Source organism: Colletotrichum costaricense (genome assembly GCF_030867565.1).
Source record: "Colletotrichum costaricense strain IMI 309622 chromosome Unknown Scaffold_15.1, whole genome shotgun sequence".
Taxonomy (NCBI): Eukaryota; Fungi; Ascomycota; class Sordariomycetes; order Glomerellales; family Glomerellaceae; genus Colletotrichum; species Colletotrichum costaricense.
The window spans coordinates 1,026,578-1,053,925 of NW_026848244.1; the positions used below are offsets into that span (position 1 = coordinate 1,026,578).

The 27,348-nt window shown below is 51.6% G+C and overlaps 11 protein-coding genes across 11 annotated transcripts; 6 read left to right on the forward strand and 5 right to left on the reverse strand.

The window, feature by feature from the left end:
• Positions 1-412: 412 nt before the first annotated feature.
• Positions 413-2,566, forward strand: CCOS01_12701 (methionyl-tRNA synthetase; the record flags this gene model as incomplete). Its single annotated transcript, XM_060460849.1, has 3 exons — positions 413-581; positions 653-1,973; positions 2,032-2,566. 3 exons carry the CDS (start codon positions 413-415, stop codon positions 2,564-2,566), a joined length of 2,025 nt encoding a protein of 674 aa, XP_060308897.1.
• Positions 2,567-4,008: 1,442 nt separating this feature from the next.
• Positions 4,009-5,572, reverse strand: CCOS01_12702 (glycosyl hydrolase family 43 protein; the record flags this gene model as incomplete). Its single annotated transcript, XM_060460850.1, has 2 exons — positions 4,009-5,160; positions 5,222-5,572. 2 exons carry the CDS (start codon positions 5,570-5,572, stop codon positions 4,009-4,011), a joined length of 1,503 nt encoding a protein of 500 aa, XP_060308898.1.
• A 2,233-nt stretch (positions 5,573-7,805) lies between these two features.
• Positions 7,806-8,391, forward strand: CCOS01_12703 (uncharacterized protein; the record flags this gene model as incomplete). Its single annotated transcript, XM_060460851.1, has 3 exons — positions 7,806-8,014; positions 8,068-8,190; positions 8,262-8,391. The coding sequence occupies 3 exons, from the start codon at positions 7,806-7,808 to the stop codon at positions 8,389-8,391; spliced, it is 462 nt and encodes a 153-aa protein (XP_060308899.1).
• Positions 8,392-8,755: 364 nt separating this feature from the next.
• CCOS01_12704 (uncharacterized protein) lies at positions 8,756-10,531 on the reverse strand (the record flags this gene model as incomplete). The annotated part of the gene is made up of 1 exon (XM_060460852.1): positions 8,756-10,531. The coding sequence occupies one exon, from the start codon at positions 10,529-10,531 to the stop codon at positions 8,756-8,758; it is 1,776 nt and encodes a 591-aa protein (XP_060308900.1).
• A 1,723-nt stretch (positions 10,532-12,254) lies between these two features.
• Positions 12,255-12,600, reverse strand: CCOS01_12705 (uncharacterized protein; the record flags this gene model as incomplete). The annotated part of the gene is made up of 2 exons (XM_060460853.1): positions 12,255-12,389; positions 12,469-12,600. The coding sequence occupies 2 exons, from the start codon at positions 12,598-12,600 to the stop codon at positions 12,255-12,257; spliced, it is 267 nt and encodes an 88-aa protein (XP_060308901.1).
• Positions 12,601-13,563: 963 nt separating this feature from the next.
• CCOS01_12706 (oxidoreductase) lies at positions 13,564-14,738 on the reverse strand (the record flags this gene model as incomplete). The annotated part of the gene is made up of 2 exons (XM_060460854.1): positions 13,564-14,014; positions 14,068-14,738. 2 exons carry the CDS (start codon positions 14,736-14,738, stop codon positions 13,564-13,566), a joined length of 1,122 nt encoding a protein of 373 aa, XP_060308902.1.
• Positions 14,739-15,560: 822 nt separating this feature from the next.
• Positions 15,561-17,364, forward strand: CCOS01_12707 (lactose permease; the record flags this gene model as incomplete). The annotated part of the gene is made up of 5 exons (XM_060460855.1): positions 15,561-15,620; positions 15,679-15,784; positions 15,836-16,197; positions 16,262-16,407; positions 16,467-17,364. 5 exons carry the CDS (start codon positions 15,561-15,563, stop codon positions 17,362-17,364), a joined length of 1,572 nt encoding a protein of 523 aa, XP_060308903.1.
• Positions 17,365-17,994: 630 nt separating this feature from the next.
• On the forward strand, positions 17,995-19,560 carry CCOS01_12708 (riboflavin transporter MCH5; the record flags this gene model as incomplete). Its single annotated transcript, XM_060460856.1, has 4 exons — positions 17,995-18,178; positions 18,259-19,191; positions 19,271-19,318; positions 19,370-19,560. 4 exons carry the CDS (start codon positions 17,995-17,997, stop codon positions 19,558-19,560), a joined length of 1,356 nt encoding a protein of 451 aa, XP_060308904.1.
• Positions 19,561-19,706: 146 nt separating this feature from the next.
• CCOS01_12709 (dimeric dihydrodiol dehydrogenase) lies at positions 19,707-20,804 on the reverse strand (the record flags this gene model as incomplete). The annotated part of the gene is made up of 1 exon (XM_060460857.1): positions 19,707-20,804. The coding sequence occupies one exon, from the start codon at positions 20,802-20,804 to the stop codon at positions 19,707-19,709; it is 1,098 nt and encodes a 365-aa protein (XP_060308905.1).
• Positions 20,805-21,961: 1,157 nt separating this feature from the next.
• On the forward strand, positions 21,962-23,179 carry CCOS01_12710 (metalloproteinase; the record flags this gene model as incomplete). The annotated part of the gene is made up of 3 exons (XM_060460858.1): positions 21,962-22,217; positions 22,266-23,087; positions 23,160-23,179. 3 exons carry the CDS (start codon positions 21,962-21,964, stop codon positions 23,177-23,179), a joined length of 1,098 nt encoding a protein of 365 aa, XP_060308906.1.
• Positions 23,180-23,792: 613 nt separating this feature from the next.
• CCOS01_12711 (2OG-Fe(II)oxygenase) lies at positions 23,793-26,709 on the forward strand (the record flags this gene model as incomplete). The annotated part of the gene is made up of 2 exons (XM_060460859.1): positions 23,793-24,922; positions 25,470-26,709. The coding sequence occupies 2 exons, from the start codon at positions 23,793-23,795 to the stop codon at positions 26,707-26,709; spliced, it is 2,370 nt and encodes a 789-aa protein (XP_060308907.1).
• Between the last annotated feature and the right edge of the window lie 639 nt (positions 26,710-27,348).

Below are 27,348 nucleotides of genomic sequence, written 5' to 3' on the forward strand. Positions count from 1 at the left end.
CCCTTATGTAACTCATCTCATGATCAAATTCATTCCAGATCTTGAATGAGTTGCCTTAGTGAGTGAGTACCTTACATGAGTGAGTGAGTGAGTAAGTGAGGATGAGAACTCGGCGATTACGATTGAGAAATGGCCCAAGCTTTTCGACCGTGCCCCTCATCCCAAAAGGGGATAGTGCGGGGTCCAAGGCTCGCGCAACATTTCAGAGTCAGTCTGGTAGGTAGGTGCGACTCACACTTGGCAGTGGCAGTTGCCCTGGGCAGTGGGGGACGTACCTCACCGTGGGCGCAATTGCACACCGTGCCGCCTGACTCCCTTCCCCGAGAAAGTCGGCATCTCAAGTTTCCATTCTTTCTTTTCCTCTCTTCCTCCTCTCCGCCTCTCCTCTCGACACACAGCAAACAATCACATCATGGCGCCGAATCCCATTCTGCCCGTCAAGGGCAAGAACAATGTTCTAATTACCTCCGCCCTGCCCTACGTCAACAACGTTCCTCATCTCGGAAACATCATTGGCAGTGTTCTGTCTGCCGATGTCTTTGCGCGGTACTCCCGTGCTCGCGGAAACCCCACCATCTACAGTATGTTGCGACTACCTCTCTCCCTTGAGTGTCTTCCAATGCCCAATCCCGGCTGACCCTTTCTACTACAGTCTGCGGCTCCGACGAGTATGGCACTGCGACCGAGACCAAGGCCCTTGAGGAGGGCGTAACCCCATCCGAGCTGTGCGCAAAGTACCATGCCCTCCACAAGGGCATCTACGACTACTTTGATATCTCGTTCAATATCTTTGGCCGAACCCCGACCGCCCAACAGACCGAGATTGTCCAGGACATCTTTACCAAACTGTGGAAGAACGGATACATCGAGGAGCGCGAGACCGTCCAGCCTTTCTGCCCTGTCGAGGCCCACCAGTCTTTCCTCGCCGATCGATTTGTCGAGGGTGTCTGCTCTATCTGCGCCTACGATGGTGCTAGAGGCGACCAGTGTGACAAGTGCGGTAATCTTCTCGACCCCCTCGAGCCCGAACCCGAAGCCAACGCTTCTGCCGATGACGATGTTGCTGCCAAGCCCACTGGCTTCTTGATCAAGCCCCGTTGCAAGCTCGACGGAGCTACCCCGGAGAAGCGCAAGACAAAGCACTTGTTCCTTAGACTCGATGCTCTCAAGGACGATCTGGTCAAGTGGTTCAAGGAGTCTAGCAAAAAGGGCGCATGGAGCAATAATGCCGAGCAGATTACCCAAGCCTGGATCGACAAGGGCCTCAAGCCCCGTGGTATCACCAGAGATCTCAAGTGGGGTGTCCCGATCCCGACTCACGAGGTCGGAGAGGACTACGCAAGAAAGGTCTTTTACGTCTGGTTCGACGCTTGCATCGGATACGTCTCCATCACCAAGAACTACACCGACGGCGACAACCTCGAAGGCAAGAACTGGGAGCAGTGGTGGAAGAACCCCGATGACGTGAAGCTGTACCAATTCATGGGCAAGGACAACGTTCAATTCCATACCATCATCTTCCCTGGATCTCAGCTCGGCACCGGCGAGAACTGGACTAAACTGCACAAGATCTCCACAACCGAGTATCTTAACTACGAGGGTGGCAAGTTCAGCAAGTCGAGAGGTGTTGGTGTCTTTGGCAATCAGGTACAACAGACTGGTGTGCCCGTCGATGTCTGGAGATACTACTTGCTGTCTCGCCGCCCCGAGACTTCCGATTCTGAGTTCATGTGGCAGGAGATGGTTGACGGCAACAACAACGAGCTCCTCAAGAACCTCGGCAACTTTTGCCAGAGAGTCAACAAGTTCTGCCAGGCCAAGACCGAAGGCGCGGTTCCCGACTACACCAAATACACTGATGACTACCTGAAGAAGCACATCGACGAGGTCAACACCCTGCTCAAGGAGTACATCAACAACATGGAGGCCACCAAGATGAGGGCTGGTCTTCAGACCATCATGTCTATTTCTGCGTATGCCAACCATTTATCTCCCCCGTTATTTCGTGACGTGAGCTAATAATATCGATAGCCTCGGCAACAAGCTGCTCCAGGACAACAAGCTCGACAACAGACTTCTTACTGAGGAGCCTGACCGCTGCGCTGCCGTTGTCGGTCTCGCGCTCAACCAGATCGACCTTTTGGCCTCTCTCGTCGCTCCTTACCTGCCCAACACCTCGACTGCTATCCTCAAGCAGCTCGGCGTCGAGCCCAAGCCGTTCATCCCCGACACCTGGGTCACTGATGCCATCAAGCCCGGTCACAAGCTTGGAACCCCCGAGCATCTCTTCACCCAGATTGCGGCATCCAAGATTGAGGAGTGGAAGGACGCCTTTGGCGGCGAGGAAGTCAGAAAGCAAAAGGAGGAGGCGGCGGCCAAGGCCGCTGCTAAGAAGGCGGCAAAGGACGCCGAGAAGGCCCGTAAGAAGGCCAAGAAGGAGGCGGAAAAGGCCAAGGCGGCCGGAGCTGGAGCGTCGGTGGAGTCTACCGAGAAGAAGGCCGAGGCTGACCCGGCCATCGAGGCGGTAACAGAGGCCATCTCCAAGACGGATGTCCACACATCGTAGAGTAGAGTAAGACGAGTAGGCGTTTCATGATTATTGGCGTTGTAGAGAGGCTATGGTTGCAGCGGATGATTGATGAGTTGCTTGCTAGGCACGAGAGATAGATGTCAACCATTGTCTCTGGAAGAATCACAAAGTGTTTCCGTGGTCCATTTGATATTCATCGTCGTCCATGTCCTCTGTGGCCTGATTATTGGAGACTACCTCCCTGTGTGTCTTGTAATGATATAGTCTGTGTATCAAACGGAATGTTGACTTCCTCTATTCTGCTACGTAGTTCCACCCCACTGCTCTGAAGGATCGTTAGGGGGCCTAGTCCATTGGGCTCCTCGTTTCCTTGATCAGGTCTATGACAAGAAATCAAGTCAAAAACCACGTAAATGACGGTTGAAGAAGATGAGGGAATGATAATCCTTTCAACGATATCAGATCATGGACGTTGAGGACACGTGACTATTACCTTGTCGAGGGTAAAGTGAACTCACAGGGTAAGAATGTACGACCCAGACTGTCACCTTCCTTCCATCCCGTCTAATAGAATTCTACGTATCCCAGGCCCACCATCACCTGACCGGGCACCCTCTGCCTCGCTGCTGCCTCACGTGAGGCCATCTACGTACCTATCTTACCTATCACGGTAGGTACTTATACCCTCCCAACGTCTAATTCTGTCACCAGCACAGCAGCGCCCGTCTAGGTCGGCGAGGTCAGGTCAAGCTGTGTGCGAGGTGGTCGAATGGTTAAAATAAAAACAAATACTCCCATGAAGTCAGAGTTCGGGTTAACAGAGGGGCGCGCTGTTCGAGTCCGGGCAGGGGCGTGAATCATAAGGTCAGTATTCCCCCTCTATTCCTTTTTTTTTTTTTTTTTTTTGACTCTTTTTAGCACTTAATACATCTTTATACTCTTTCATTTTAGTTTTGTTTGGTGAATCAATAGTTGAATTGACCGCGTTCTTGTTTATCGTCTACAATATGCTAGCCTTCTCACGACTCCTACCTGCATGAAATCATTCGAGAGCCCCTCGATCGCCTGGCCAGCCACGCTTCTCAGGCGAGATTGTGTACGCGATAACATTCTCGGAGCATGAGCTGACGGGCCTATTTAAATCTTTGCCTACGTTGTTATACCTCAGTGCGGCATGTAGGATGCAATCACTTTCATTTTCTATTACTTACCCTGCAGCTTCCATGACTTGTTCAGTTCTTTTGTTGCCGCACCTGCGACTCTCACTTTTTGCGTCTGGTTTTCAGCAGAGGGCACACTCGAATGAATGACTCTGCATCAGGGTAATGAGACCATGATTGACGAGAGATCAGGCTGGGGACCACATGGAGCTGATAGACAAAGCACGGATATTTACAAAACATCACGGAGAAGACGATACGTTCATCCGAGCTCGTTCGCTAATAGACTGATATCTTCTAATTACTACAAGTAAGCCATTACTCGACGTTCTCAATGCCCCTCTTGCACTTGACAGGGCCGCCCTCGGGAGGGTACACCACGAGACGGTCGATATCAGCACCCTTAAAGTCAAAGCCATTCCACAACCCACCAATAGTGATAGTGTTGTTCGCGTTCTTCTCCAGAGTCAACTGCAAGGGCGTGGAAAGGATAATGCCCTTGTGGCTATCACGCTGGAAAAGCGTCTCAACCTGCTGCTCGTTGCCGTTCACCACGACAGAAGCCACACGACGAAGCTGCCACTTTCCGCCGATACGGTCGGGATTGCCGCCAGGCTGGTCGCCGAAACCCATGTCGTCCGTGTTCTGGTAGTAAAACGACACCCACTGCGGCTCGCCGGCGCCCTGAATGCCGGTGAAGGTAACGGTGCTGTCGTTGCCGTAGATGCCCGTCACGATGGAGCCGCCGCTGGCAAAGGTGGCTTCCTGCTTGAAGGCTGCGCCGGCCGTGGTGGCGGAGTCGTGGGCGTAGTAAGGTGTGCCTTCAATGGGGGTGACGACGCCCGTCTTGACGTCGAGGTCGTAGACGTCGTGCCATTCTACGTGGACCGACTTCTTTTCGTCGTCGATGACGAGGGGCAACCAGATGTAGCGGCTCTCCCAGAGGGAGTTGGAGTCCCACTGGTCGCCGAGGTAGAGGTACGTCGTGACCTCGGAGCCCTGGATCTTGAGGGAGAAGCCGGACTGGGAGTTGTACGTTCGGGTGTATGCGTCAGAAACAAAGAAGGGCTGGGACCAGGGGCCGGCGAGTGAGTCAGCGCGGAAGGCGACAACGTTGTTGGGGCGGTAGCCCGTCTTGTGGGACATGAGGGCGTAGTAGCTCTTATCGGTCTGGATGATGGTCGGAGCCTCGAGGTCGTACTTGTCGAAGCGGTGGACGACCTCGGTAACGTTTGTGATGTCTTCGTTGAAGGCCGAGATGTAAACGTCGCGGCCCTCGCGGCGGTCACCGTTGGAGTACAGCGAGTAGGAGCGGCCGTCCTTGTAGTCGGTGAAGATTCCAAAGTCCTGGGACCAGTTGCCCAGTGGCGCGGTGGCGTCGACAAAGGTGTAGGGGCCAGAGATGTTCGGCGAGGTGGCCAGGCCTTGGAGGAGGAGGCCGTACGTCGAGTTGTCGGCGTGCCACCACATCTGGAACGAGTTAGTCGCGCTGGAAGCCAGATTTCGTCTCGAATTCAAGGCAAAAACTTACGTGGTACTCCTTGGTGGGCTCGCTGTAGACGACCTTGGGGCGTTGGATAATCATGTTGGTCGAGATGTACGGATGGCCCTCGATAGGCTCGAGCGCCTTTCCGTGGAACTCCCATGTCGCGAGGTCATCGGAGCTGTAGACGGAGACACCGCCGCCTTCCTCCTGGCCCTCGATCTTGTACTCGCCGAACCAGAAGAACTTGCCCGTGTCCTTGTCGAGCGTGACACCACCGGCGTGGGCGTTGACGAGATTCCCCTCGTTGTCACGCCATCTGCCGCCGGGGACAATCCACTTGGCGGCGGCGAGGGAGGCGAGCAAGAGGCCGGACGAGAAGATTTTTGCGAGCGTCATGTTAGGAGAGGACTGATGCTGGGACGAGAACGGTCTCAAGGTCTCGGTCTCTCTACCATTCTCCAGACTGCGGAATTACAATGCGACTCAAGGTATTTATACCATCTTCATGACTTCATGAAGGAACCGGCCGAGATGAGCCGGTTGACATTGGCCCGAAAGCCGAAGCGTCTAAGCCGGGCCATTGAGAAGCGTTGGAAGTCGCGCAAGGCCAAGACCCTTCCAAGAACCACAAGAAAGACTTTTTTGGGGGGGGAGATGCTCAAGCAGATGATCGGCCAAGGTGCCATTCCAAAGGCACGAGATGGGTGCGGACTGTAGGAGATGAAGAGAGGGGTGGCTGGGCTAAGTAGAGTGCCAAGCTGCAGGGCCAGGGGACGAGAGAGAGAAACAAAAAAACCTGGAGAAATTTCCGCCGTTGAGAATCACTGAAAGTTGTGTCGGTGCGGGGAAGCTCCAGGAAGCTTCACGAGTCTTGGGAGACTTCATATAACAACCCCAGTCCTCCCCCAGTTCAGACCTTCAGACTAACCCAAGATCGATGGGCGTGCGGGGTTTTAGCTCGCGTACCGTCGCATCCTTCTATCCCGCGGCCTGGAAATTACGCCTTTTCGGGGGCAGACGTCCGCTGGGCGTTGATGTCATCTGAGTGCGGTGAAGGCGAGCTGTCAGTGTATTGAGAGAGAATCCTCCGTTGGACCGTTGAACTTTGGCATCCTTCGTCTTGTCTTTGGTCCCAGCAGCTTGGCGAGGGTTGCGTTCGGCTCATCTTGACCGGCCGGGTATGCCATGATACGCGAAGACAGGTGGGCAGATACGAGATGAACTGCGGGAAACATCAGCAAATGACGGATGTGACACTGGTCCACCCGAGCTCATGACCTGAACATTCTGATGGGTCATTTGGCAGCGAGATTCCCAAGAGCGAAGAGAAGTTTGTTCAATGGGGTCAATGGTACAAGACTCGAGGAAATATGGGATGATCCGGGCTCGTCTGAACCCTTGATGGCCATCCTGTTAAGGGTGCAATAGAGGGGTGGTTTTGTTGGCTTCTTCTCGCAGAAGCATCCCGCGCTGAGTAGCGAGTACCCACTATGGGTAGTTGAACCATACACCGACGCAAAGGTCATTGCTTTCATCCTCTCTTTCAAATGCCATGGAGTTCCAAGACATCAAGCGTGAGCCAATAGTCAGTACATCTGTAAGGAAGGTCTTTTGTTCTCATAGGAGCCGCTCCGTTGGCCGGGGGTGGTCCGAGTGGAAGACTGTTGCGCCGTAGCATCTTAAAGTTGGCGTTGAAGGTGTACTGTCGAAGTTCATAAGTCCAGACTCTTCCTCCGCAAGGGTCCGTATGAACTTCCTCCGAAGCAATTGAGAAGTTCGGCCCACAGCTGGATCCAGTCTAGTCATCGAGGCATCGGCAGACTCACGATGTTCTCCCCTCAGATGATAGCAGGGGCGTCTGGTAGGTCATCCTTGGTGAAATCGGTGCTATTTCTATAAACTCAAGAGCCGCAGCGGTTGAATATCTCGCAAACGGTGCAATACTCCCATAAGAAGGCCTTTGTCTTCTTTTTGCCCATTTCAACATGCTGTCGAGAGATACAGCATACCTTAGACCATTGAGCAACGCTCATCGAAACGCGACTACCGGTTCTGGCGTGGTGGGGTAGTAAGTCTCGGCTAGACGGGTCGTGGGGCTTCTTAGACCCGGGATTGAGGCAGTTCTTTGAACTCGTGGGATCATGGACTTGTCTTTTGCTCCAGATGAAGCAGGCAGCAACGACTTTTTTAATCTTCATCGAGAGTTCAAGAACCGGGCCGAGCGGGAGATCATCATCCTTCACCGACGAGGCTCAACATGATTCTCCGTGAAATTCTCCGGAACCTTGCCCTTAGTGGCCCAATGCCGATGACGACTGATGGCGCAATTGCATCAACCCCAGATTTCATTCGACAGAATGTTATTGGCCCTGTCGAAAGTATGGAAAGCAATATACTCCAAGACGACACGCTTTCCCGACGTGGAATTGCTCCGTTGCCTCGGAGTTGACCGCAACATCAATCGGCGAAATTGAAGCTCTCATCTAAGTTGCTCTATACGCGGACTGAATGGGGAGGAATTGGTTATATAGCTTACAATATGTCAATATCTTGATTCTAGAACTTGTTGTGCATTCCACTTACTCTTCAGCCTTAACGGAATTAGTGAACCCATTCTTAGCTCACCATCATGTTGCCTCAACTTTCGCTCATCATGGCCTTGTGCCCCCTAATGGCACTTGCAGCCCCCTCAGCTCCCGAACTTGATAAGAGAGCGATCACATGTTTGAAGGTTGGTGCGACTGCAACAGCAAAATGGACCAACAGTGCTGGCAAGTCATGCACATTCACCGGCGTAGTGGGAAGCAACTACGGCACTAACCTCGCTGGGTCTGGAGAGTGAGTCTTTCTCGTAATGCTTTGCATCTGAATACTGCTAATGACAAACTAAGCTACTCCTGCAATGGACGCTGCGGTGCTGGGTGCACTGGAACTGCCGTTGGTAATGTCTACACACAAGATTGCTTTTCCCACGATATTTGCTCGTACTTCAACAGCGCCAGTGGCGGTGCCAGGTAAGCAGATCTCGAGTGCTCTTTGCTGTGTCTGTTTTAATACCTCATGAATTATGCTGATCTAATTGTAGCGATCCCAACTGCGGTGCCGCGTATAACGCTGCTGTTGACGACACGGCCCTGGGTGCTCTCAATGGATGTGGGCAAACAAACCCTTCAAACGCGGTATCGAAGCCCTCAACACAGCCAGTCTGCAGTTGAGAGAACAGATGAAACAAGTACTATTCGGACTGGGCTATTAATTCACCATTTGTTAATCTCATGTAAATATTGAACTACACGGTCGAAAGCAACGAGTAAGCGCAAATTGGTTGAACTGTTAAATTGCAGATTGATCCATGGAGATGTGGAATAATTATGTACAGGTCTCATAAAGGTCTGTTAGAGAGAGTGTAGAAGAGAGTAAGAAAAGAGTGACTTGAATGCCAAAACCAGAAAAGAGAGTTCCTAAAACCTTTTGTTTACGCCTTCTCTCCAAACCCCAAACTAAGTCTATGACGCTAAAAGTGAAAGAAAGTCTAAGTATCGAGCCAAAAACTCCAATGCTACCCTGGCGCGCATCAACTTAGTTAATGTAGATGGCGCGGAACTGGGTGTTGACGTGCCATCCGGTGCTGGCCAGGGACGGGTTGCCCTTGTTGTAGCAGGTCTTGGTAACAAAGTTGTACACGATCTTGGTACATCCTGATCTCAAGCGGCACAGAGCAATGCAAGCGAGGTCGCTGGGAACGTAGTACCAGATGTCCGTGGCAGGGTTGTTGGTGAAGTCACTGCTGGGGCAGACTTGGTAGGTGGTGCCGAAGTAGTTGACGGTGTAAGTGGGAGCCAAGCACTTGGTGAGAGCGGTGCCGTCGGTGACCTTGACGAGGGTCTGGAAGGGCGCGTTGATGTTCCAATTAGAGGCGGCGACGCTGGGGCTACCCTTCAGATAGCAGATCTGGGTGGTAGGGTTGTAGACGGCCTTGGTGCAGCCAGATTGAGCCTCGCAGGCAGTGGCACAGTCAGCGTTGGACTTGTAGCCGTAGTAGATCTGAGGGCTGGGAATCATGAAGTCGGTGTTTGCGCAGACAGCGTACAGTCCACCAGCAGAGCCAACGACATAGCTCACTGGGCTGGGACAGGCGACGATGGGCCCGCTGGAGACCGCCGTGCTGCTAGTTGTTGCGGCGGCGGTCGAAGAAGAGGTGGAAGTCTTGATTGTGGAAGCAGATGAGCTGCTGGATGTAGTCAGGGTCGAAGAAGTGGCGGCCCGTGAGGTAGTAGATGTGGAAAGAGTGGAAGGGGTCGCGATTTGAGACGTGGAAGAAGTAGATAAAGTAGTCGATGTCGTAGAGGCGACCGCGGCATTGCCTTGAGGGCAAGTCCAAGTGCCCAAATCAGAGGTATAAGAGTACGAGTAAGCATACTGGATGGTGTAGACATCAGAGCCAGAGGTGTATCCCGTGTTGACGGCGTAGCTCTTGTCCCAGGTGCGCGAGTACAGAGCACAAATCTGAGCCTGGACGACACCATTCTTGACAAGTGAGTAGCTGGTGAAGAAGTGGCAGTAGAGACCGTTGAAGGGGTTGGTTTCTTGTCTCTGAGAAGCGCAGTCGGCAGCGCAGAGAGAAGGGTCATAAGCGGCGTTGGTGTGAGCCCTGTAAGTGATGTAGCTGTTGCAGTCGCTGGGGGCGTTGATGGTGGCCGTATCAGTGAATGTAGAGTTGTAGCCGGTGACGGCGTAGTCGGGTGCTGTAAGCTGGTATCCGTTTGAGCCAGCAATCACAACGTGGAAATCGTTCCTGTATTCACCACTGTTGGTGGCGGTGGAAGGGCCGATGCCAACACCCCAGAAGCTGCACTTGATGACAGTTGTGCTCGAGGGGTTGGGGCACGCGGTGCCAGGATCCTGGCTGGGATCTCTCTCGAAGAAGACGTTGAAGGCTGTACACCCAGTGTTCGATTTGCAGTCAGCTGCGCACTGCGAAGGGCTGTAGGTGGCATAGGTCTTGTAGCCCATGTAAGCCGAGGCGGAGGTCGCAGACTGGAGGTTCTGGAAGGTCTGGTACCACCCGGCCGGGGTGACGGCCGCCAAAGCAGCATTGGACAAGTCCGTGTCGGCGAGGAAAGCTGTGTCCGTGTCGGTGGTGGGGACCGGGCCACTACCAACGGGAAGAGCGCTGCAGTCGCCGCGGGCGGCCAAGTTGTTGACTTCCCTCTTGGTTGCTGCAACAGTCTGGTTGCCAACACCAATGGGAACAGTCTGGACAGTCGAGACTGGGATGCTGGCTAGCTCAGAAAGAGACAAGAGCTGAGCCGACCCGGTTGCCGTCAAGGCAGCGAGAACAGTAAATGAGCGCATCTTGGAAGTTGGGAAGATGAAGCTAATGTTAGTATGTAAAGTCAATGATCGTGAAGAAGGAAGAAGAAGGAATGATTGTGATGAATGACTGTGATGAGTGTGGAAGAGAGAGTGGCATTGGTCGGATCTCGCCAAGAGTTATATACATCTTTCCGCCACGATTGCTTCTAGCCAGAGAACCTTAGGCTTCGGTTATCCAACATCCAATTCTTTGAGCTACGGAAAAGCCTCATTCATCGTCTGATTGTCACTCTAGTGACTAGAAGCTAACGGAGCCGTTGCACAATTAGGCGCACCTCGCTCTCGGTACTCGGGAAGAAAATCTTTGAGATTCGGCCACTGACGCTGCAGACCTGACTCTTGGGACTCTGGGCATCACACCAGAGCAAAAATAGCAACCATGCGTCAAACTGTAGCGCGAGTCTTTACTCAAAGACTCTTTGTTTGATCCGAAAAAACGGGTGATGTGTGAGGATTGTCTTTGACAAAGGAATGGTCCGGTGTGGCTTGAACGTTCGCCTGTCGGGTATCGTTGATGCTAAGAAGCCTCTAGTCCATTTTCTGCTAGTTGACGGCGGCGCTCGTATTGCACCCACCGTCGCCGTCCATCAAGCTGGTAGTGTCATTGGCAAAAAGTCTACGATCCGTAGACCGGAAAGCTTACCTTTTTTGTCAATGCCCTGAGTATCACAAGCGATATTGACTCTAGAATTGATTGAGGTGAGTAAAGGGTTGAGACGGATGATGTGATGGCCGATGAGAAAACTATTTGTGGACTCTACCACTCTGGAGACTCACCATGACGTCTAGAGTAGATCCGAAGAGAACGCCTCCGGCTCGACATTGCGCATCAAGCATCGATGTGCCAGCACAGCATACCGAGTAAACAAGTAGATCTAGACTTGTCGATCTGGCGTGGTACTGACAGCGCGATATTACCCGAGTGCCTGGGTTCCCGCTCGGCCTTGTGTAACTCAGGTGGAACTGCTAACGTGTAGTTAACTCATGACAGACGGCGCCTCTCCTTAGACTTTGACGGGAACGCCGCCTTACTGGGACATTAGGTTCTCCTCACGCTAGCAAAAGCGAATTCGTTGACTAACAATGAGCGATTTACGCCACTGCAGGGCAGGCTTCCAAGAATCGGGATCTCGGCTGCAACTGCGCACTCAAAATCCTACCAAATATTTTGGCCATTCCACTTCTGGGGATCCCAGTGGATTGGTTGAATGATCTGTCCAAGTAGTGTTTCTATTCCACGTGGTTGAGATAACAACATTGGCGGGCGAAGCCCAGCGGCGCCTTTCATGACAGCCAGCTAGTCAGTTCGTGGAGAGCAAGCAAAGCTACTCTGTGGTTAGCTTGAGGCTAGACTTCTCCATCATTGAACATAAGCTCCAAACACCGAATACGAAATCAAGCTTCCGAGATAGTAGGAGGTAGTTTTGTAGACTCCCAATGTGGAATATACGGGATCACCTCACATGTAAACATCGCACAGGTTTGTCCAACTTTGGTGGGATCACGTATCGGTCCAGGCCCCGAAGTAAGTTTGGTAAAGGGCTTGAAATAATGAGGTTTGTAAGATCTGGTTCTACTTATCTTTTAGTCTAGTCCCCATATCTGTTCGTTCATGTACCAAAGTAGGTCGGAAGGTGAAGCATTGCGCGGGTCCCGTGGCATTTCTATCCTGAGGTTGACTCATATTTGAATATTTGGATTTCTAACAATTGTTCTTTCCCGTGCGGAAGCAGAATATGTTGATCGTCCCGTCCGACTGCTCGCAGCAAGTTGCGCCCAAGTCTGGCGCTGAACCTCCAAAGCAGTTGGGCTTGCAATTGGCGCAAATATTTTGACACTACGACAAATACACCGAGTCAGTTTACAACTAATAGAGAGGTCGAGTGGTTGATGCGGGACAGAAGTTAGAGACTTACGCTTGTCTTGGTTCCCTTGTCAGCAGGACAGCTACCATCGGCAGGAGCGCCAGCGCAGAAGATGAAAGCGGCAGAAGCGGGAAGAGCGAATTGGAGCAGCGCTGCGACAGCGAGAGTAGGATGGAACAACATCTTTGTCTTAGCAGTTATGGGATTTCCTTCGATGTAGAAAATGAACAGAAATAAGAGATCGGCTTTTGTCTGGGAGAAGATCTGCTACTCGATGTATTGATACAACAGTGATCAGTCACCTTTAAAGGCTTGGAGCAGGCTGTTATTTGTACGGAGTGAATCTCGTGTTCATCTCGCAGCTTCTTCGTTCGGGATACATTGTCAATAAATCCAAGTTCCGCAATCCGTGGATCGCGAACTCCATCCCCATGACCTGGTTCATCCAGAATAAGTTGAGATGACTTGACGCAAGTGACCGAACAAGGGTGGCCTCGCCAAAGCTGGAACTCACCCGATACATCTAGTACATTACTCGTTATTCGACAGTCCTATAGGAGCAAAGAGGTCCGCCGTCGAACGGGGATCCTCGAGAGATCTCCGCAGGAACCCTGCACGAGTGCATGATCTGAATACAAAGCTTGTTGGGCGTCGTGAGTCGTGGAGGCTGTGAGCTCCTTTATCCCATACTTAAGCTTGCAAAAGCTGCTCGTACCAATGTATTTGGGGCTTTCGCTTACCGTGCCCCGATAAGGCTTCGTTATGTTGCTGCACTCGCTCTCCTGCGATAAGTCACCGTAGCCGAGACGATTTGACAGCGGTACCTCCGAAGTTACCCGTAATAGAAATAGTTATATTCGGTCGCGGTGATTCCATGACTCCCATCCCGCTTAAGTAATCTGCAATGCAGTTGAGAGCCTGAGACACGGTGCGCCCGTAATAGCCGCAGCGACCGAGTTGCTGATGGGAACAGAAGTTTTACCTTTCATCGTTTGGCTTGGATCATTGGTCAGATATGAAAGCCGCCAGGCGGTGAATGACCGAGACCGAACACACACTTCCGTTATATCATATTATCAATTCCATGGGCGGCTTTTTGTGAAGTAATAAAGCTATTGTGCTCTCCTTTAATTATTCTCCAGGACCCTACTGATATCTGCTGGAGTCTGCTCGAAGGATCATCTTGAACAGTTCGATGTCATTCCTCGCATCTAATGCACTCGTCTTCGGAGCCTTCCCGTTGACAACGCAGTCATACAACTCGAGGAACTCATTGGTGTAAGGATCCTGGTATGTCTTCCTGACTTTGCGCTCTTGAAAGCCATCATTCCCGATCAGTTCTCTAATGGTCATCGTGACTGGTAGACCCTTGACGTATGGTGTGTCGAAGTCAACGCGAACAATCTTCTCGGGAGAGTAGACCTCAATGTGTGCGTCAAATTGCGGGACTTTGCTGAAACCTGACTCATAAGTGACAGGGAAGTCGTCGTACTTGAAAAGGACGCTGAAGATGCCAGGGAAGGTAAGACAAGCTCCTGCAACACTCTTCGGCATACCGATGATTTCTCTCATGGCTGAAAGATCATGGGTTCCGAGTCTATGGATTTATTAGTAATGATGCTCTTTCAGCTTTGTTGAACTTTAACATACCCTCCTAGAAGTCGTAGCATCAGTTGAGAACCAGGGGTAACGGGAACTCCAAACTCTTTCGCTAGAGCCTGCTCAGAGATGTCCGCCTCCCGCTTCAGCCTGTCCTTAGTGTCTGCATCGCTGTAGTCGCTGAACTTGAGAGGGAACGTGCCGGACTGGTCGACAAATGTTGAGTTGGGTCCGATGATGTCTCTGACTCTCGCGTACTGGATCTTCTCCATGCCGCCAACTTCCTTCACCGCATCGGTAAATGCAGTTGCGAAACGCCGCATGGTACCAACCATGACCTTTCCCTTAGACTTCTTCTCGGCTTCGACCAGGCGATCTAAGTCTCGGAAACAGACGGAGGCGGGCTTCTCGATGAGGGTGTACTTGTCGTTCTTGAGCGCCAAGAGCCCATGCTCGACATGGTACGCATCAGCGTTGGCAATGACTACCACATCGACGTCTGGCGAAGAGCAGAGTTCTGCTGCATCAGCCGTTGTCTTGGGCGTTCCTCCCTGCACCTTTCGGGCGCAGTGCTCTAGAGCTTGTTGTGAGATATCGCAGAGGTAGGTGGTTTGGTAGCGATGAGAAAGGAAGTTGAGGTTGGGAATGTGGGCTACCTGAGTGATCTCGCCGCACCCAATGATGCCAACCCTAAGGATGGGCGTTTGCTGCTGGGAGCCCATGTTCTTAGGCGTCGTTCTTGATGTATGGGGAAAGTCGTTGAGGGCCTCTCAATGTAGAATGCACATGAATCTAGATACGAGACCTGGACGATTATCGCCAAATATCTTGTTCCAGATATGCCTGCTCTTGTGATGTTGAGAGGCGTTCGTGATGGCTTTTGTAATCTTGTCAAGCTCCTGTGGGTACAGCTCCAGCAATGTCGTCAGCTTGAGCTGGATTGTTGAGCCCCGAACATCATTGGACACCTGAAGATGGATTTGAGACCACTTTTGCTTTGGTAGCTTCATCCAATGATGATTCGAAATAATTGGAGAAGTCAAAGCATCTGGAGGTGGACAGGCTCCGATACTCCCCGAGACCAGCTTAGACCGGACCATTGCCCGCGGAGTATCGGAGCCACGCCAATATTGTTAGTGCGAGATCTAAGGTCACCTAGTTCGGTCGAAGACGCGTCCCGAAATATTGCACGCCGCGACGATGCATTCTTCCCCGCACACTCCCCTGGCCTCCGACTTCCTAAGAACACCCATCCCGAGTTCCGGTCCCGCGTTTACCCCATGGGGATGGACCGGGGTCATGAAGCCGTGCAGAGCTACCGAGAATCTGGTCTGACCTGGACCCTAGGCGGTGGCTGGAAAACCTGGAGTTGGTTGCATTGTCGATGGCTCTTCTGAGGTAGATAAATAGCATGGCGTCGCATCTTGTTCTCGAGTTTAAGTCATCCTTGTCGCTTCGACCAGGAGCCTGAAACACATTTACCAACATCCCAGCGGTGACAATCTCAACAGCCAAGAGATCGCGCAGAGAAACCAACCTTGACAATGGGCGTATTTTCTAAGAAGACGGGAGCAGAGCTGGCCGCAGGGTCGGCTCTTGCAGCTGTAAGCAACCTTCTTTTTGATTCTCCTAGGTGAGAAGCTACTGACACGCGACAACTAGGTTCTACCCGCAAATCCCAAGCCGTGGTATTTGACACCTCATCTACTGAAGTTGAATTTGTTGCTGCTTGTACCTCTGTTTTCTTCTGCGTCTGTCGGTTACGATGGTATGAGTTCTCGATCCAGCTTTGTGAATTGCCTAACTAACGAGCGAAAAGGATCGATGATGAACGGCCTTCAAACCCTCCCTCAATGGCGCCAATTCTTTGGAAACCCCGAAGGCGCCATTCTTGGTCTGATGAATGCTGTCTACCCTCTCGGCAAAGTTGTAGCACTCTTCGTCGTAACGTACATCTCGGATAGATACGGTCGAAAGCTCCCTCTCGTTCTGGGCTTGGCAGCCTGTATCGGGTTTGCCATCTTGCAAGGCATGTCCAAGGACCTTCCAAGCTTTGTCGTCGCAAGAGCTTTGCTAGGCTTCTTCACAACTTTCATCAGCCAGCCAAGCCCTATCCTTATCACGGAATTGGCTTACCCCACCCACCGAGGCCGAATCACAGCTTTGTACAACACATTCTTTGTACGTTGAATCTTCGAGAAGGCTCCAACGGTCTTGGAAACTTGCTGACATATATCTTGCGTAGTACTTTGGCTCCATTTTTGCTGCATGGTGCACTTTTGGAACCTTCAAGATTGCGTCTACTTGGAGCTGGCGAATCCCGTCTCTGCTGCAAGGAGCAGTTCCTGTGATCCAGCTTCTGGGTGTCTACTTCTTGCCCGAGTCCCCTCGGTAAGGCTTTCCAGTATCTTGACTGTACACATTCTAGTCTTACTAACCGCTCACTGTAGCTGGCTGATGCGCCGTGGTCGTAAAGATGAAGCCAGAAAGGTCTTCGCCGACTGTCACGCTGGTGGCAACCTCAACGACCCGCTGGTCGACTTTGAGATGCGCGAAGTCGAACTTACTTTGGGCGAGGAGGCTGAAGCCATGTCTCAATCATCTTGGCTCGAACTCGTGCGAACCCCTGCCAACCGAAAGCGAACACTGATTGCCTGTATTGTCGGCTTCAGCTCTCAATGGAACGGAGTCGCAGTGGTCAGCTACTATTTGAGTCTCGTGCTTAACACTATCGGCATCACTGAAGTCAAGGACCAGACTTTGATCAACGGAATGCTTCAAATCTTCAACTGGATCATTTCGACCTTCCTCGGAGCGCTCATGGTAGACCGCTTGGGTCGACGACCCTTGTTCCTGATCTCCACGGCAGGCATGCTCGCGAGTTACATCGCATGGACCGGGTTGACGTCTCACTTTGTCGCCAGCCGTGACGAAGGAACTGGGAGAGCAGTTGTAGCCTTCATCTTCATCTTTTACTTCTTCTACGACATTGCTTGGACGCCGCTCTTACAAGCCTACCCTGTCGAGATTTTCCCTTACACCCTTCGTGGTCGCGGCTTGTCGGTCACCTATATTACTGCCTTCACTGGTCTGATCATCGGCAATCAGGTCAACCCGATTGCAATGAAGGCGATCGCATGGAAGTACTATATAGTGTTTTGCTGTGTCCTGGGAGTCTTGTTCATTGTGATTTGGTTCCTTTTCCCCGAGACAAAGGGTCACACACTGGAGGAGATCCGCGAAGTCTTCGAGGGCAAGCCCGCAAATGCCAAAGTCGAAGATATCGAGGGCGGTGAGGATGAAGAGACCAAGAAGGATGGCAAGCCTAAGCAGGTTGAGCTAGCATAGAGCGATGGCCTGCTAAGAGGTCTACCTCTCATCATCTCAAGGATGCACGAATTTCGTACAAGTCAAACCAGGAACTATTTGAATAGAGGAATGTGATACAGCCACGATCAAATGCCATTAGTATGCAGTCGACTTGCTCAAGTTTGCTCTGTTAAGCATTGGGGAAAAAAGTCTCAGTCGAAGATGTTGGCGTATTTGTCGTCCGCAACTCAAGGCTTGGTTGCATGGTTGGTGCCAGCAAACCCACGGGCAAGCTACGAAGACTGAGAAACCAGCGGTTTAAGCAGACGACGCCTAAGAACATTAGTGCGTAAATCATTCCAAACCATTCCGAAGGACTGAGGTTTTGACTGATCAGGTGGGGGTTAAGGACTCACGCATTAGACATGGCCTCTTAAGGAAACGCTGGAAGTAATGCCGAATGAGGCAAAGGTGCCAGCCCATGTTGATCTAGAGCCAGCTTAGGATGCGCTCCAACTCCGCCAACTCCGCTGTTGCAAAGCCTTCTCGGATGAGGCCAAGAAACCCGGGACAGACTTCTTCAGCGCCAAGAGCACATTATTTACTGACATAAAGGTAGATGGTATTAGTCTGATGGAATATCATGATGCCGTGAACATTTTCCTCACCATGCCATCCTCAGCGCAAGTACACGAATTCCTCTCCACGAAGCCAGAGTTCTCGGAGCAACCATCCCTAAACAGCCATGTGACCCAACAAGAACCGCACCGGCACCATTCTGTGGACGTCGAATGTCGGAAGTCGGCGTGGGTCTGTGTGCTCGGGTCATTCCTATTTCTGATGCCTTCTTTCGGTGAGCATTCCCGAATCCCGGAACACCATCCAGATCCATTAAAAACGGGAAAGACCTGGCACTAATGCCTAATTTCATAGGGTTCATGCAATCTTCCGGAGCAGTCCAGTCATTTCTCTTAGAGAACCAACTGAGAGATTATTCTGCCCGTGATGTTGGCTGGATTACAGGAGTCTACAGCTTTCTCACGATGCTTCTCGGTATCCAGGCAGGACCGCTGATCGACGTTTACGGCCCGAAATTTCTTGGACCACTCGCGACAGGACTACTCGTTCTGATGTTCTTTGTCCTCGCCGAATGCGCAAAGATTTGGCAGTTCATCCTCTGCCTAGGTGTTCTGGGAGGCATTGGTAATGCTATTGCTACAACTGTAGGCATTGCTGTAATTGGGAAACTCTTCAATCGTCGTAAGGGGCTAGCACTCGGTATCGCTCTGTCTGGCTCTTCTACCGGTGGGATGATTTTCCCATTGGTTCTAAGGCAGATATTCCCTCTATGGGGGTGGGCATGGTCTATGAGAGCAGTCGGATTCCTGACTGTCCTTATACTGAGCTCAGGCATTGCCTGCCTCCTTCCTTTCGAGAGGTTGCATGCTATGATAGCTTCCGATAGAGTGTCTACCAAAAAGAGTAGGAAAATGGCTGTTATGGGCTTTTCTGCCTTCCATTCATTACCTTTCTCGCTCGTCTGCGGCGCCATAGCGCTTCTCGAGTTCGTCATTTTTGGTGCAACTGCAATTCTTCCAACCTTGGTGGCTTTATCGGGACTTCCTATAGAGCATGGATTCAACATGCTAGCTATCCTGAACGGCGTTTCGTCTCTTGGGCGTATTCTTCCTGGCGTGGTAGGTGATCGCCTGGGACATTACAACATCCTCCTGGTCATGATTGTTTTCACGATCATCTGCACCGCTGCAACGCTTACTGCGTTTGGGTCGACTCGAATCGAAGCCTTGTATGCTTTCTCGGCTTTATGGGGGTTTGGCACCGGATCATTCTTGTCACTTGCGCCTGGTAAGTTGATCCACTTCGAGTTGATAACTTGTTGCATACGTTGCCGTATCCTATCGCTAACTGACCTTGTGGGTGCTAGCCTGTGTGGCGAAGACTTGTGAGCTGAAAGACTATGGAAGATACTATGGTACGTTACTACCAAGTTTTACCACAGCTCTTGATTTCCTGACCAGCCTAGGGACAATGAACTTTGTCATAAGCTTCTCGCTTCTCTCAACAGTGCCAATCGGCGGTCAAATGCTGCAGTCTCTTGGGCCGACTGCCTTATCGGGACTTTATCTTGCTGTCGTATTTGCCGGAGGCTTATTAGTCTATGTAGGCCGGTCCGTGGTAGTAGGTTCTTGGACTAACTTCAGAGAAAGGATGTAGACGAGAGACGAATCCCGGAGTTATTATTGAGGTTCGCCGTCAAAGCTCTTACTGGTACCTGCGTAATGATGACAAACTTGGAAGACTTTGTGCATTTCAAAGAAGGTTCTTGTGATATCCACTACTTTCATTTCACTCGAAGCCCTTTACTGATCATCTTGAGGGAACTTGGCGCCGCCCTGTCTCCTAATCTCATCCAAAATCTCCATGACACGGACAGTCTCTGCCCAGGGCATGATCTCGCTTTCTGTGCGCCCAGCAGCAATATCCAGCGCCACCGCGTCCGCTTCCCAGTAGAAGCCTTTACCTGGTCGCTCGAAGTCAAACTTCTTTGACTTCAAACCCTCCGTCGCAGAGTCGGCCCATCCCTCGCCAGAAGCCTTGGAAGAGTACACTGTGAAAGAGCCGGGAACTGAAGTCGCGATGCCCTCGACAATGACGTATCCGTTGCTTCCCTCAATCCTGCAGAATCCTGGTGGTGTCTTGACCTGCGTCGAAGCTGTCAGGATACCTTGCTTGCCACTGGGGTAGAGAAGAAGAGCCGATGTTGCAACGTCGATATCGTCTGAGAGGGTTTGTGTCGCCGAGATTTTGGGCTTTTCAGCTTTATCTCCAACGCCGGGGTCCAGTCCCAGAATCGTAAAGGTCAAGCTGTACACGCCAATGTCGAGAAGACTTCCTGCACCTAGCGCCGGATTCTTCAGGCGCGAGTCCGGGCCCAGAGATGCGAGGTTCATGTTCATGGCAAAGTCGCAGAAGACCCGGTGAATATCGCCAATCAGCTTTTGCGAGTGCAAGACGTTCAGGAGAGATCTTGTGAGGGGGAAGAAACGCGTCCACATTGCCTCCATGACGAAAACACCCTTCTTCTTCGCGGCCTCAAACACCTCCCGCGCCTCCTTGGCTGTGATGGTGAAGGCCTTTTCGCATAGTACATGCTTGCCCGCGTTGATGGCGTCGAGGCAGTTTTGCTTATGGAATGCGTGTGGTGTGCCGATATAGATGACGTCGACGTTAGGATCGTTGTAGACCTCAGCATAGCTACCATAAACTGTGGGTGTTTTCCCTGGGAGATGCTTCTCGACAAACGCCTTGCCCTTCTCAAGTGATGATGATCCGATGGACTGAACAATGTGCTTGGCCCTCGCGTTCGAGCGTTCAAGTACCAGATCCTCGACGAACCATGAGGAGATCAGGCCGGTGGCGATGATGCCCCAGCGAAGGGTCGAGATCTCGGCAGACATTCTGGAGTCGGAGATGGTGTGTTCAAGAGTGGAAGTTGCTGGTAAGGCTTGCATGGAGCACAGGAGAGAACAGCAGTCAAGGGGTCAGTCGATGTATTTATGAGATCTGGAGGCTGATAAATCACTCATGGCAATGATGCGGAATCGCGGGCCGCACCAGCCATGAAGAATCAGATGCGTTATCATCCGCCCTAGGGATGTGAAAACCAGTGAGCAAGCCATTCTACCAATCCTGCACTAAGAAACACTGAAGAAGCCACAATCTCGACTCCACTAATTGTCACGATGTTGATGCAGTGGGGGAAGTGGAGAATGGAAGGAACAAGTTGGCCGACACTCCCCGGCTGACACAGGCTGTTGGGTAGGTTTATCTCCGCGTTCCGGCCGGTTCACCTCGGGGCTCATGCACAAAGAGCGCTGTAAAGAGGCCGCTGCTTTTGTAACTACTTCGGTGGGGAGAGTGACGTTGCGAGTTGACGGGCATTCGTTCACCTGGTCATCTGCAAGTATAGGCTCATTAAGTCGGTCATTTTGGCTCTATACTAATCCAGCTCAGAGTATACTAGGCTTTTGACAAGAGGGTTGAGCGTTCAACATACTTGCGTTGACACAGTCGTGAATGCGAGTAAAAGGAACCCATCGACCGGCTTTTGATCCTCGCCGCCGTCTCCGTACAGCCTCACAATTTGCTCCGTCGGGCCAATTGAAACGGGACTCGGCACACAGCCCAGAATATCAAGTCTGATGATTCATGTCACTTTGAGTCTGGAGATGTCAAGTTCTCTGCGCACGCTCTGTCATGGGAACGTGAAGCTTTGTGTTCTGTTCTGCCATGGCCCACCTCAAGGGCCGATGTTACCTTGAGAATGCCGGCAAAACCTCCTGCCATTTTCGACATTTCAATCCTGGTCGAATACGAGTTTTGGCTGCCAAGTCAGAGCATTTATATCTTGTCTATCCCGGCAATGCATATCAATACGGGCTTCTAGCCAAGATTGATTAAGGGGATTTGCAGAGATGCATATGCTTTTGGGCCCTTGGGCTCTTGGGCTCAGAGTTATCTCATATCAAATGACAGCTTAAAAAGACCATAGCACCACAGGCGGTGGCGATTCCTGTTAACCTCGTTTTTATCTTGAGCCGCTGCAGTTCTCGAGATGTTGTGGCGAAAGGTCCTTGCACTCGCGCCTTTGGCGGCCATCGCCAGCGGTCATCTCAACGCTCACGGTATCCGTTACTCCAAGCGGGACTCAACACTGGAGGTAACCCTCACACCTGTGGTATCCGACTCTGGCGCCGAGGTTTCCGCCACCTTCAAGAACACCGGCAGCTTAGATCTCAACCTGCTCAAGGTCGGCACCATCTTGGACGACAAGCTTCCTGTCCAGCGTGTGTCCATCGTTGACGAGTCAGGTCAGTAGCGCCACGGTGACGAAATGCCCGTAGCTCACGCGCCAGCAGGGAACGCGGTCTCTTTTAGGGGCATTGAGCCGAGCATTCAGTACGATGCGCTGAAGGCAATTCATTTTGAGTCGCTTCCAGCTGGGGGTTCAGTGACGGTCTCCATCGACGCAGCAAAGGTTCATCAGTTTACGCAATCTGGCACCTACTCTATCACCGCTGAAGGCATAATCCCGATTGCTCTAGCGCCGGCTACAGACTTCTCGCAACCTGCCGTGGCTTTCAAGTCGAACACCATCCAAGTTGACGTTGACGCAGACGCTGCCGCAAAGTCATTGGTAACTGCGGCGCTCAAAGAGCGCACCAACTTACAGCCAGGATGCAATGCGACAACATTGGACGCCAGCACCAAAGCCCTGGCCAACTGTCAGGCCCTCGCCCTCGCTGCCGCAGCGGATGCAGCTAACCCGTCCTCTCAGCGGTTTGTCGAGTATTTCGGCACCAACTCATCAGAAACCCGCAACATTGTCGTCACTCGGCTTCGTAACGTCGCGCAGGAGTGTAGCTCAACTACTTCAGGAGTGTCTCGGTACTTCTGTTACGATTACTACGGCGTTTGCGAGCTCGACGGCCCTCTCAATGCTTACACTGCCTGGGACGTCAACACAATGGTTATGTGCCCGCTCTTCTTTGGCCTGCCGCCACTCCCTGTAGGATGCCACCGACAGTGTCAAGCTACGACTACGATCCACGAAACCACGCACTGCGAGGCAGTTTATGCTCCTCACACGGATGACTACGCTTACGCTTACAACGCCAGCGTCGCATTACCCCCGGAACGGGCTCTGCAGAATGCTGATAATTATTCCCTTTACGCCAATGGTTTGCTCCCTTACGTCCCTTTTCTTGCTTGTGATACGAAACGATGAGGACTAATCTTTGGTCCTTAACTAGCCGTTTACATGGGCTGCTAAGGCGTAGATAGACCTGGAGAATGATACTGAGTAAGATGAACCATCGAACGCTCCCTATTCTCCACGTCAGAGACAAGCTTGTCTACAGGTCTTTTAGAAGGAGTCGAGAAGGACCTCATATTTTTTTCCCAAACCATGATGTGAGGCATGTTGACCGAATGAATAAGATGATCAATCAACCATCTCGACTTGAGGAAGCAACGCAAACTTACATGAACGTGGCCGAACTCGGGCCGGCATGCTTCGAGCTCATGGCGAATTTCGCTACTTAGGTAGACATATGAATAACCGACCTATTCCCAATAACATCGGGCTGCCACGTGCTCCCATTAAGGTCTAAGGGTTTGGAACTGGAGCTTGTCGGCCACCTCCGACGATAATCACCAGCAACATCATCTCAAGCCAATGACACAAAGCCCAGTTCCCCCGCCTCTGTGTCTACCATTTCCTTATCGCCTGTATCGCCCCGCATACTTCAGCTGTTTAAATTGCCTGAATTATCCTCTTGATCTTATTAAACCATCTCTTGACTTGAACGACGGACACAATTTGCCCTGACTCGACGTAGCCGTTTCCCAGTGCCAACAAGTCTTCAATGATTAATTAGCCCACAATGGGCGTTGTAAATCTTGCATCTGATCCGGGGACGACCCTCCTGCGTTTCGCCTCCGGGAACGGACCGGTAACCCGCCGCATCCTTCGGACTCCGCTCCGCGATGCCCTTCCTACAGAGATCCCAGTCATCGATATCTCGCTCGCATTTAGCCCTGAACTTAAGGACCGGAAGACTGTGGCTCAGCAGATTCGCAACGCTGCCACGACATCCGGCTTCTTCTACCTGATCAACCATGGCATCGCGTCTTCAGTCACTGATTCAGCCCATACAGCCTGCCTAGAGTACTTCCGCCAGGATGAAGAGACAAAGATGCGCTCATGGGTTGGGAAGAGTCGCTACTTCAACGGGTACAAACCGCCTGGATCTCAGCGAATCAACAAGTCAGAGAGCGTCGATGTCCGCGAGTCATTTAGCTGGACGTACGACCCTCGCCACGACCCTGATGTGGTCGACGTCAATGCTATTCCTGCGGAGGCGAGGAAGCTTTTGCGGATTGAGGACTTCCACTGGGATGGCACGGCCAATCAGCCGCACTTCAAAGAAGCCATCATTCTATATTGGCAATCCTGTTTGAAACTCGCTCGCGTCCTGGTTCGCTCCTTTGCGCTATCGCTTGATCTACCTGAGGATCACTTTGATGCCAAATTCGCGTACCCTGATGCTGCGCTGGCGCTGAACTACTACCCACCTCTCAGTTCCTCGGCCACCGTGGATTCAGACTTCAACAAGACAGTTTCCATAGGATCGCACACAGACTTTCAGCTTTTTACCATTCTATGGCAAGACTCGGTTGGGGGCTTGCAGGTACTAAACCGCCAGGGGCAATGGATCAGGGCCGCACCTATCCCTGGGACGTTTGTCGTCAACATTGCCGACTACCTGCAGCGCATCACGAATGATCTCTACGTCAGCACAGTACATCGAGCCCAGAACTTGAGTGGAGAAGAGCGAATCAGTATGCCCTTCTTCTTTGGCTTCGGCCTGCATGAAAGCTGCGGCGTGATCGACACCTGCGTCAAGGAAGGGGAGAAGCCAAAGTACGAAGAGATCGGCTGTGAAGCTTGGGTCCAACGAAGAGCTCGGGCGATGCACCAGGTTGACTCTGATGACGAAAACGACTGTGCGCAGTGAGCAAACAAGGCAGCAACGGGGTTTCAAATCGCCGTTTGCTCCAACATTACTTCCGTTTGCTTCTCCCAATTTTAATTAATAACCGGGTCGTATTGAGGTTGGAGGTTTGGAACCACTGTGTGGCTAAGCTTTTGGTGTTACCTAGACCAAGGCAAACAAAATTCCAAAGATAAAGGCACTGGAAACCCCTTGGTCAGCCGAATCAATTCTGCATTGTAACACATTCATCTACGGCATTTCTGTGAATTGGCCAGAGCTATGGACCGGTTCAAAGTTTCGGTTCCCAGAGAACAAGTGACAGAGCATTCGGCGGAAGATCATTCGCCAGGCAGTAGTAACAACACAACGATGAGACCCCCCATGGACAGCTCGCGATCATCACAAACTGAGCCAACGAAATTGATTGAGGTAGATTGCTTGAAGTCTGTTCTGCAAAAGTGCATCAGGTCTGCACATCGACTCCGGTGGCGAAAGCCATCACTCCTCCGAGAGCTTCTATTCTTGGGAGTGGTAGCAACTATCGCATGTTCTATTCTCATGTAGGTTCTCTTTGCTAACTCATCATCTTTCAACCCGACGTGGAGGGAACTCATTCTTCTGCAGCACTTTGTTGTATGTCTTCGTATTTGTTCTACAGCCTCAAGCTTTGAGTGACGCGGCTTCCCAAAACTTCATCTCCAACAACCCGATCACAACGAATGGCCAGCCAGTTGATGGTCTCTCAAGATGGCTGGAGGACTTTTCTCGCTCAGTCATCCCAATCATGTGTCATTCTCACAATGATTACTGGAGGCCGTACCCCCTTTACTCGGCCCTCGCAGCAGGCTGTACCGGCGTGGAAGCGGACATCTGGCTGAGCGACGATGGTTCCGAGTTGCTTGTTGGCCATGACAGACATGAACTGTCCTCCAAGAAAACTTTGCGGTCCATGTACCTTGATCCTTTAATGAAGATTCTCGATACCATGAATCCTCCAGAGCAGTGGTCGAACTTCAGCCGAACAGATCGGCCGCAGGGTGCTTTCCGAAGTCAACCGAACATCACGATAGTCTTGCTGCTGGACATCAAGAGTGATCCGTATAAGACGTGGCCAGTGGTAATGGAGCAGCTTGGATCCCTGCGGGAAAAGCTCTTCCTGACACGCTACGAGGTAATACATACCGAGCCGGGCTTCAGACTCAGGCAAGATATATGGCCGGGTCCTGTCACCGTCGTGGGTACGGGCAATCTTATGGAAGATCGCATGATAAACCACTGGCCAACGAATGAGCTCTATCATCAGTATCACGACACATTCCTCGACGCGCCGTTGGACCAACTTCCCAAGGATAATTGGCGCCAGTATAATGAGTATGGCTACTTTACCTCTCAGCTGTGGCATGAGGAAGACACCTATTACACATCCGTATCATTTCAACAAAGTATCGGATCAGTCCGCACCGGCTTCAGTAATGAGCAACTTGCAAAGCTACGGAAGCAGATCAGTACTGCAAAGTGGTCAGGCCTCAAATCTCGGTATTGGGACCTGCCAAGCTGGCCAATCTCTTACCGCGATTACGTCTGGGAAGTGTTGACAAGCGAGGGAGTCGACATGTTGAATGTCGATGATTTACAGAGCGCAGCGAGAAGAGGTTGGACAAAGGGCTACGTGCAAAGCGTGATATGGGTGGCCTTGACTTCGTCTGCAATCTTTCTCACTGGTATTACGATGACATGGTTTGGATTCCGGGCTATCAAAAAGAATATGAAGGGTCTTCAATGTCAGGGGATCGTGTTGGCATAAGCAGGCTAGAAAGGCACATCAGCGGACAGTATGAGACTCATGAACGCACATCTGTTTCTCCATTCTTCACTAGAGTAATGCTGCTATTGGGAATACCGGATCACCCGGATCACATATCGAAAATTCACTAGTCAAGCAATTCCATCTTGTGTATCAAGAATGATGCTTATCATGCCACGAGGACGTCAGGTTCAGGCACCACGCATACCAACACTTGGGAACCCATGTCTACCGAGCGGCGCGTATCTCCGCGGATGTGGTCCATGCGACTTATTCATCGACTTCGAGATGCACCACAGAACAGATCTACAAGTGGTCCAATTTTCTGCCTTCCAGCCTGTTTTAGTCTTCCGTCATTGGCGAAGAACCTGTATTTGGGTTGTGATTCGCACTACATAGCGCGAGATCAGGTTCTGTGAAACAACACCCCAGGGATATGCCACGGGGCTTAGAGTTTGTAACAATGTAAGTTGGGTAGGCTCGCACAGAACAGACTATCCTTATTGGCGTTTGTCGAACAGAGTTTCGGCTTTAACCTCCTCCATGGACTGCGAAGCCCTCGAATTCGACATTCTCGACCACGGGCCTTTGAGCATCAATGTAACGCACGAGTCAAGTGTTCCTTTTGACTTTGGAGAG